Raw genomic sequence first — 9883 nt, forward strand, 5'->3', positions numbered from 1 at the left:
TCAGAAAAGGTGAGGATATCGCTGACGCATTGAATCCTCTGGCTCCCAAGTAGCCTCCTCAGTGCTATGATTCTGCCACAGCACCTTCACTAAGGGAACAGACTTCCTACGCAGAACTTTGACGTCGCGATCCAAAATTTGAACTGGCTCCTTCTCGAATGTCAGATCTGGTCCAACCTCAATTTCCTCCATAGGCACAATGTGCGTGGGATTAGAGCGGTAACATCTCAACAACGAAACATGAAAGACATCGTGAATACGATCTAACTCTGGAGGTAACTCCAACTGATACGCAACTGGCCCCACTCGCTTCAAAATTCGGTACTGCCCAATAAACCGAGGACTCAACTTACCTTTGCGACCGAACTTCAGAACCTTTCTCCAAGGCGAGACCTTAAGGAAAACCAAGTCCCCCATAGAATACTCGATATCGTTCCTCTTCAAATCAGCATAGGACTTCTGTGTATTTGAAGCCGCTTTCAGTCGATCCCGAATCAAACAAACCTTATTTTTAGTCTCTGAAACCAACTCCGAACCCAGAACACGTCGCTCACCCAACTCAATCCAACACAAAGTGGTGCAACACTTACGACTATAAAGTTCCTCATAAGGAGCCATCTGAATACTAGACTGATAGGTGTTATTGTAAGCGAACTCTGCCAAAGGCAAGTACTCCTCCTAACTAACTTGGAAATCCATAACACAGCCCCTCAACATATCCTCCAGTATCTAAATCACCCTCTCCGGCTGACCATCTGTCTAAGGATGAAATGCAGCACTGAAGTCAAGTCGTGAACCCAAAGCCTCATGAAGCTTCTGCTAAAATCAAAAAGTAAACTGAGGATCTCTATTGGAGATAATCGACACTGGAACCCCATGTAGTTTTACTATCTCTGAGATGTAAAGTTTAGCCAACTTCTGTAAAGAGAAGTCTGCCCTAACAGGAATGACGTGTGCAGACTTGGTCAATCGATCCATGACGACCCAAACAGAATCCTTCTTAGTGGGTGTTAGTGGCAACCTACTAACGAAATCCATCGTTAATCGCTCACATTTTCACGTAGGTATCTTAACAGGCTGTAGCAACCCCGAAGGCAACTGATGCTCAGCCTTAACCTGCTGATAAGTCAGACAGCATGCAACGAAATTGGTCAACTCACGCTTCAACCCTGGCCACCAGTACAACTCTCGGAGATCTTTATACATCTTATTTCCACCAGGATACATAGCTTACGGACTACTATACGCTTCCTTTAAAATCGACAGCCTCAAATCCTCATCATTAGGTACACAGATCCTACTTCAGAAGCACAATACCCCTTCACTATTCAGCCCAAAATCTGTAGTAGTCCCACTCTAAACCTGACGAAATTGCATCTCGAGAGTCTTATCTTCTAACTGCTTAACTCTAATCTACTCAATCCATGTCGGCTTCACTTGAAGCTCTGCCAGAAGACTCCTATCATTATAAAGACTCAGTCGAGCAAAAAAAGCTCTCAAATCAGCCACAACACTATGGCTTAATGCTCGACCACCACATTGGCCTTTCCAGGGTAATACTCTATACTACAGTCGTAATCCTTAAGTAGCTCAACCCATCGTCACTGCCTAAAATTTAACTCCTTCTGAATAACTAGATGCTTGAGGCTCTTGTAATCAGTGTATATGGTACACCTCTCACCGTGCAGATAGTTCCTCTAAATCTTTAATGCAAAGATGATTGCAGCCAACTCCAAATCATGCGTTGGATAATTAGCCTCGTGAGTCTTAAGTTGTCGAGACGCATAGGCAACTACCTTACCATATTACATCAAGACGCAACCTAAACCCACATATGATGCACCACTGTAAACCACAAAGTCCCTACCAGGCTCAGGCTGTATCAGAACTGGAGCCTGAGTTAACACGGTTTTGAGCTTCTCAAAGTTCTCCCACTATGCATTAGTCCAAACAAAGGAAACTCCCCTACAGAGTAACTTAGTCAAAGGCGCTGCAATCAAAGAAAACCCTTCTTCGAAACGTTGATAATATCCTGCCAGTCCCCGAAACTACGAATCATCGACACATTCTTCGGCTGTTTCCAATCCAGCACAGCCTCAATCTTACGAAGATCAACATGAATCGCCCCAGCAGACACCATATGTCTCAAAAAGATTACTTCATGAAGCCAAAACTCACACTTAGAGAACTTTGCATAAAGCTGTTTCTCACGAAGGATCTGTAGAACAACCCTAAGATGCTCATCGTGCTCATCCTCAGATTTAGAGTAAATCAAGATGTCGTCGATAAACACCACCACGAACTGGTCTAAGTAGGGCTAAAACACCCGGTTCATCAAGTCCATGAATACCGCTGGTGTATTAGTCAACCCAAAGGGCATAACCAAGAACTCGTAATGTCCATAACGAGTCCTAAATATCGTCTTAAGCACATCAGCCTCCTAACCCTTAACTGATGATAACCTGATCGTAGATCGATCTTTGAGAACACTGAAGCCCTTTTGAGCTGATCGAATAAATCGTCTATCCCCGGAAGTGGGTATTTATTCTTAATCGTCAACTTACTCAACTGACGGTAATCGATACACATCCTCATCGTACCGTCCTTCTTCTTTACGAATAGAACAGGTGCTCCCCATGGAGACACACTGGGACGAATAAACCCACGATCTAATAGCTCCCGAATTTGAGCCTTCAGTTTTGCCAGCTCCTTTGGTGCCATTCGACAAAGGGCGATAGACACCGGAGCTGTACCAGGAATCAACTCAATAAAAAATTCTACCTCACGACTCGGAGGCAATCCCGGTAGTTCCTCTGGAAAAACATCTGGAAAGTCCTTCACAGTACGGATGTCCTTAACCGAAGAGTCCACAGAATCAGAAACACTGATGTAGGCCAAGTATGCCTCACATCCCTTTCTTACAAGCTTCTCCGCTACCAACGCAGATATCACATTACTTAGATAATTTCGTCATTCTCCAATCACGACTATCTCATCGTCCTCCTTGGTCCTCAGAACAACCCTCTTTTCAGCACAATCCAGACTTAAACGATGCTTCACCAACCAGTCCATGCCCAGAATTAAATCGAACTCCTTAAACGGAAGTTCCATCAGATCAACCAAGAATACCGTTACTTGGACTTCCAACGGAACGTCTCTAAACAATTTATTAACCCTAATGGACTGCCCCAACAGACTCACAGCTGAAATCTCACTAGAATTGCTCTCCTATGGAGTCCCTAAAGTCTCAGACACAGAACATGCAACATAAGAATGTGTAGAGCCTATGTCTATCAGTGCAACATAAGGTACATCAAGAATTAAAAACGTACTCGTGATGACATCCGAAGCATCTCCATCCTCACGGCGACAAGTAGCATAGACAAATGCAGGTTACCTCGCCTGAGTCGGCCCAGAACCTCTCCCTAGTGCTCTCTGACCTCGACCCATATCGTTACCACCCCTAGCCTGTCCTCAGCCCCTGGTGGCTGCTGTATAACTCTTTACGGCTGCGCAGCCTCAACAACTGAAGCTTGCATCTGATTACTCCTTAATAGACAATCCTTCACACGATGCTTAGTCAAACCACACCTCAAACAAGCTCCAGTAGCCCTCCAACACTCGCGTGGATGACATCTATTACAGAGCTAACACATCGCCATCCCAACAGGATTACAGAGTATTACCAGTCATTACAGTATATTTGCACATAAACAAGTATAAATGCAATATTATCCATCTAAATATAACTTTAATGGGTCCACACTACTTCACAAGTGTAATTAAAACAAACCGGGATTCAATCGGAATCTTAGGAAATTTTTCGTGAAATTTTAAATTTTCTTCCTTTGAACAGTACCACATGGCCGTGTGGCTAGTTTAACATGCCCGTGCGGCTTGGGACATGCCCGTGCCCTCAACCCTGTGCAACACTGACTTTTAAACACGGCTATGACACACATCCATGTGGCCTGCCCGTGTACTAAACTGGCTTTAGGACACGGCCGTGGCAACCAAGGCACACACCCGTGTATTAACTTGGTTGTAACAATTTAAGTGCAAGGGACACATGGCCTAACAACATGCCCATGAGCAAGCCGTGCACACGCCCGTGTGACAAACCATGTGAACTCAAAATGAACCTTGTATTTTAAAATTTACCAATCCTTCAAATTGTAGACAACAAGCATTTCAAAATTTCTCCATTCAATCAGTCCAGACATCCTAGGTACATGTCATTATCAACAATTAACATACTTTACCTTATTGAGTTCGGGATCGGCCTGGGATGCTGATTCAACGATCTGACTTTAACTTAACCTGCGCACGGAAACAAACCATACGCTGAGTATGAACTCAATGGTATTTCTATAATCCGAACATTTAAAACATAGCATACACTTATTGTCCTATAATAATCATAAATATTCATTTATTCATTTCATAGATAATTTCTTTACAACTCATTCAAATTTCATCATCTAATAACTTGATTAGCTTTTCCATTTAATTCACAACAATAATATTCTCTATTCATATGTCTTACTTGTGTTTCTATTCACTATTCAATATCAATAAACATATTTTAGTATCGATTAATTTATCAGTTCCTTTCAGAAACATTTAGTCATTCGATAACAATTAGTTATCCAGTAACGATTACTCGCTCAGTAGCAATCAATTATTCGATGACAATCAGTATTTTTCAATAACAATCATTTAATCACTATTATTTAGTATCAGTCATTCATTTATTCAGTAACAGTCAAATATTCAGTAGCAGTAAATTTTTCAGTACCTTTATTTGCCTTATTAACATAACTCAGACTTGGACAGATACACGGATCCGACCCACACACCGGGGATAGTATATAGTGTTTTATCGGCCGAAGCCAGAATACACCGTAAGGGTAACAGTAACAGTAACAGTAATAGTAGCGATACACAAAGTACTTCATTGGAACAAATCCAAAACAGTAACAGTAACAGTCACAGTCAGGTTCAGAGTATCTCTTTGAAACGAATCTGGAACAGTCACGGCAGTCAACACATATAGTGTCTCATCGACACACAGTCGGAATATCCCTGAACACTTCCAATTCTATGGCATACTAACTATATACGACTAGTCCGATACAATTAACAGGGTATTCAGTGAACTTTCAAATTTTCAATTTCATTTGTAATTTAATTTCAATTCAATTTAATACATTTTTCCTTATCAATCAACATGCAATTTAATTGCAATACAATATATATTTTGATTCATTTCAATAATCATAAAATACAATAATGCTTACCTGAATTACTTACCATAACATTCAATCAAAATATAATAATTAACAATTAAATTTCACTTTTCAATGCATCAACCTACACATTAAATAATAAATTCAACAATTAAATATTAAGTTCGGATTATAGAAACACAAACCGTGATTTCTGAGCTAACCCTCGTTGACCTCGTCTTTTCCTTTCTTAACCGAGGATTTTTCGGCACCCCGTTAGCTACGAAATTAATACAATTTATAATCATTAATATAGTAAAATTTTTGACATTGAATGTTTCAATTTTTATTCAACTTTTGTCTAAATTCCAATTTAGTCCCAAACCGAGACTAGCTTTTATTCTTCACATTTAACTCAATATTTTCATTCAATTTTCACTTTAAACTAATTTCAGCTCTCTAATTTCAGCATAAAATCATAATTTCAAAATTCTTTCAATTTAGTCCCTACCATTCAAAACTTATGAATTACTTTACAATTCAATCCTTATCTCACTTCTAACTTGAATTTCTATCAATTTAATCCCTAATTCATCATTTTATTCAACATAAACAATATTTAAAAATCTAATAACTTTCAATATATCAATTTAATTTCATCAAAAACTTATTCCAAAGCTTCTAAAACATCAAAATTAAGTAAAAAGGGCTAAATTGACTTACCTATTAAACTTCCAAGCTTCAAACCTTCAATTTTTCCTTTCTTCTTTCTTTCTCCTTTCCTTCCCCATTTTCGTTTAAACATTCTGTTTCTTTCATTCTCTTTTCCTTTTCTTTATTTCTTTTGTTTCATTTACTTTTATGTTTTAATTATATTATAATATAACATTATTATTAAATAATAAGTAAGTATACACGTATATTACAAATGTATATATATCATTGTTACACATATAAATTATTATTACGACACACTTGTCTTTATTTAATTATTTACTTTAATTAATTAATTATAAAATAATAATATTTACTTAAATAATAAGTAAATACATACATGTATTACAAATGTATGCACAATATTTATTACACATGTATTTTATTTTTATCACACACTTGGCATTCACCTTGGCTTATTTACTTATTTAGTCCCTTTAATTTTCTTTATTCTATAATTAAACTTTCACATTATATTCAATTTAATCCTTTTTACTAATCACTCTTAATTAAATTAAATTCACTTAATTAAACTCTAATTAACCACTCATTTTACTTCGTAAATATTTTTAATAAATATTTACGAATCCATTTTTAGAAACGGAGACCCAAAAATACATTTTTTCGGTAACAGTAAAATTTGGGTCATTACAAGTAAGCCCAGCTCTCACGGGCCCATCAGTCCTGGCCTTTTTCTTAGGCCTTATCCTAGTATTCGAAGGCTCAGAATCCCTCTTAGCCTTCCCTTTTTTACGGTTTTGGCGCTCAGAGCGCTTCACCTCCTCGGCTATGTTGGCCTTCCAGACCAAGGCGAAGATATCTCGCTCCCTCTGTGGAGCTATCAGAATCCGCAGACTATCACGGAAACAATCCTCAAATCGGACACAGCGCTCATACTCGGTCGCCACCATGCGCCTCGCATAATGGCTAAATCTAATGAACTCAGCCTCATACTCAGCCACTGAACGGTCACCCTGAGTTAGATTTAGGAACTCACGTTGCCTAGCGTCAGTGTAGCTAGCTCCCACGTACTTATTCTGATAAGTTGTCTTAAACAGATCCCAAGTCAGTCGATCGGGCTGAGTGCCCTCCTTAACGGTCAGCCACCACTGATACGCCTCATATCGTAGCAATGACACAGCCCCCTTAAGGTTTTGCTCATCAGAAAAGTCCAGATCGTCCATGATACGCTCCGTGGCCTCCATCCAATACTCAGCCAAACTCGGAGTAACTCTAGCGATGCTCTTGAATATCTCAGCCCCATTCGACCTGAGTCGTTCCGTAACCGACCCACGGCCTCCAGATCCAGTATTAGCCCCAGTGACCCTCTCTAGAATTTGCAGTATTTCCTGGGACAGTGCGTCGTCCCCAACTGAACGGTCCTGAGACTCAGCACCAGCCTCAGTAACAGGTGACACCGGTGTCTTACTAGTGTCTAGATTAGGGATTGTATCAGATGCAAAGGACTCAGCTCGAATCACTCTACGGCCTCTACCTCAGCCTCTAGTACCCCGTCCATGAGTACCACGTGTGTGCTCATCGTAACTATCGAATTAATCTGTATTTAGAATTTTTATGCACATCAGTTTACAGTTTCGATAATTATATGTTTATAGTTTCGATAATTATTAACAAATATTGCCTAATTTCCAATTTAGTCCCTAAACCAAGACTAACTTTTATTCTTCACATTTAATTCTTTATTTTCATGCAAATTCCATTTTAGACTAAATTCAACTCCCTATTTTCACATAAATTCCTAAATTTTGAATTTTTCTCAATTTAGTCCCTGTTACACAAAATTTACTATTTGTTCTACAATTTAATCATTTTTCATTTCTAGCTTAAAAATCTATCAATTTAATCACTAATTCTAAAATTATTCAACATAGACAACATTTAAAAACTCAATAATTTCTAAAATTTTGACATGGGCCAGGTAGTATTTAATACTGGGATTCCAAAAGCATAAAAATTACAAGAAAAAGGGGACTAAATTGACTAATGAATTGAGCTTGAAACTTTGAAACCCTTAGCTTTGGTCTTTCTCCTTTTCTTTCCTTTCTCTTTCTTTTACCCTTCTGTTTCGTTTGTTCTTTCTTTCTTTTCTATTTTTATTTCTTTTATTTTATTATTATAATATAATATATATACTTAAATATTAAGATTTAATATTATATAATATTATAATATATATTTTTACTTTAAATTTTATAATAAAATACACTTATGCCGCCTCATTTATAAGCAATGTCATAATTTCTTCTTTAGTCCTTTTAGTTTTTCTTTAATCTATAATTCAACTTTCACCCTTTATACAATTTAGTCCTTATACCTAATTACTCTTAATTCATGCAAATTCACCTAACCAAAACCTAATTAACCACACAACTAACTTTGTAAATATTTCTAATAAATATTTACGAGTCTAATTTATGAAAACAGAGTCTCGAAAATACATAAACTATTGGGTCATTACATGTACTTAGGAGTTTGTTTTGGTTTCCTTGTATAATGATAAGGCTTGAAATCCATGTTGATAGAGTTACGGCAGAGATAATGCTTAGTGGAAAACAAATGCATTAGTAAATGGATTGAATTGTGCATTTGGCATTTGAAATAACATTCGAGCATGCAATTAAATAGGTAATATAATGTCATGAAATGGTTAAAAGTCTTGGTTGATTCATGTGAGTTTATTTAAGTTAATTTGATATGTTTTGATGCCAAATTGTGGAAATATTGCATTAGTTTATTTGAAATGGTGATATATGATATTTTGACAATGGTATGAATTATGTGTTTATAATATGTTGTGATGTTTTGAATGGTTAACGAGTAAGAGATAACATAATAGGTTGGTAAAGAGTACTGGATGATTTTGATACCTTGTGTGAAATTTATGGTGGCACTTACATGATGATGAATAAATAGGTTTAGTAGGTGAGTTAATTTGAAGGATGAGTAGTAATAAATTAATTATTATAGTTATATGATAATTTAATTTGCAGTAGGAGAATGGAATAAACCTGGATATTGTCAAGTTGATTTGGTTGGTATATGTTTTAATGTTTGAATAGAGAGTGAAGCAATGAGTTCTTTGTAATTGACCATGATTGGAATAGCATAATATTTATTGAGTTTTGGCTGATGATATGTCTATTGTGGAAGCCTTTTTTTTGTCTTGAACTATTTTCTTTTTTAAAAAGGAAGATGGAATCGCAACCAATCTTTTTTATTAGATGTGATTGGATCACCTCAAAATTTAATCATTTTAGTAAAATGTCAAAATTATTAAGTGACGATTTCTATTACAAAATTCAAGAAGTGGGTTCGGGAGTCGGCTACGTATGAGGAAGGATTAACATCCTCATAACGCCCAAAATTGGTACCTAATTGATTACTTAATATCTTAGTGTTGGGAATTGAAAATTCGAAGAGAATCTAAAATGCGACCCTTGCATACATGATATTATTAGATGACATTGCTGAAAAACATCACTATCTAAATTACATTTTAAGGAGGAGGATCATTTTTTCGAGTCAATCAAGAAGATGAGTCATGTCCCGTAAGCTAGGGGCACAACATCTTGAATCCCCAAAAATAAAGAATATTCATTGTCTAATTATTACCTAAACCGTATACGTTTTTAATTTTAAATAGGATATTTAATTAATTCGGTTCAAGGAGAAAGCCATATCCCGTAAGTTAGGAGCACAACCTCTCATATTACCTACATACAAGAACATTGCCTTGGTCTGAAGAACTACTTATGCGGTACGCGAAAATGGATGCTACATTAATGTGACATGCGATAAGTCTATTCGAACTTGGTATGTTGTACCAAACAGGTGAATATATGTAGGCATAATATAATAACAACAAAATTATGATATTATAATTATAGCAACACAAATAATAAAATAACACTATAATAAAA

The 9883-nt window shown here is 36.9% G+C and overlaps 2 protein-coding genes across 2 annotated transcripts; both read right to left on the reverse strand.

The window, feature by feature from the left end:
- On the reverse strand, positions 1 to 618 carry LOC121218455 (uncharacterized). The gene is made up of 2 exons (XM_041095643.1): positions 338 to 618; positions 1 to 226 (listed from the first exon to the last, which is right to left on the reverse strand). Exons 1-2 carry the CDS (start codon positions 616 to 618, stop codon positions 1 to 3), a joined length of 507 nt encoding a protein of 168 aa, XP_040951577.1.
- A 1378-nt stretch (positions 619 to 1996) lies between these two features.
- On the reverse strand, positions 1997 to 7461 carry LOC107887788 (uncharacterized). Its single transcript, XM_016812016.1, has 6 exons — positions 7438 to 7461; positions 7059 to 7324; positions 6614 to 6959; positions 3036 to 3228; positions 2647 to 2933; positions 1997 to 2317 (listed from the first exon to the last, which is right to left on the reverse strand). Exons 1-6 carry the CDS (start codon positions 7459 to 7461, stop codon positions 1997 to 1999), a joined length of 1437 nt encoding a protein of 478 aa, XP_016667505.1.
- Between the last annotated feature and the right edge of the window lie 2422 nt (positions 7462 to 9883).

The sequence above is a fragment of the Gossypium hirsutum genome, chromosome A03 (assembly GCF_007990345.1).
Source record: "Gossypium hirsutum isolate 1008001.06 chromosome A03, Gossypium_hirsutum_v2.1, whole genome shotgun sequence".
Lineage (NCBI taxonomy): Eukaryota > Viridiplantae > Streptophyta > Magnoliopsida > Malvales > Malvaceae > Gossypium > Gossypium hirsutum.

What these genes read in the sequence shown, in the direction of transcription:
- LOC121218455 (XM_041095643.1), bottom strand. Translation starts at nt 618, where the DNA reads ATGGCTCCTTATGAGGAACTTTATAGTCGTAAGTGTTGCACCACTTTG. An exon ending in AAAGGTAAGTTGAGTCCTCG is followed by an intron (nt 227 to 337) that starts GTTTATTGGGCA and finishes TTCGTTGTTGAG; the next exon opens with ATGTTACCGCTCTAATCCCA.
- LOC107887788 (XM_016812016.1), bottom strand. Translation starts at nt 7,461, where the DNA reads ATGGACGGGGTACTAGAGGCTGAG. An exon ending in ACGGGGTACTAGAGGCTGAG is followed by an intron (nt 7,325 to 7,437) that starts GTAGAGGCCGTA and finishes GCTGAGTCTCAG; the next exon opens with GACCGTTCAGTTGGGGACGA. An exon ending in AGGCCAGGACTGATGGGCCC is followed by an intron (nt 3,229 to 6,613) that starts GTGAGAGCTGGG and finishes GGGACTCCATAG; the next exon opens with GAGAGCAATTCTAGTGAGAT.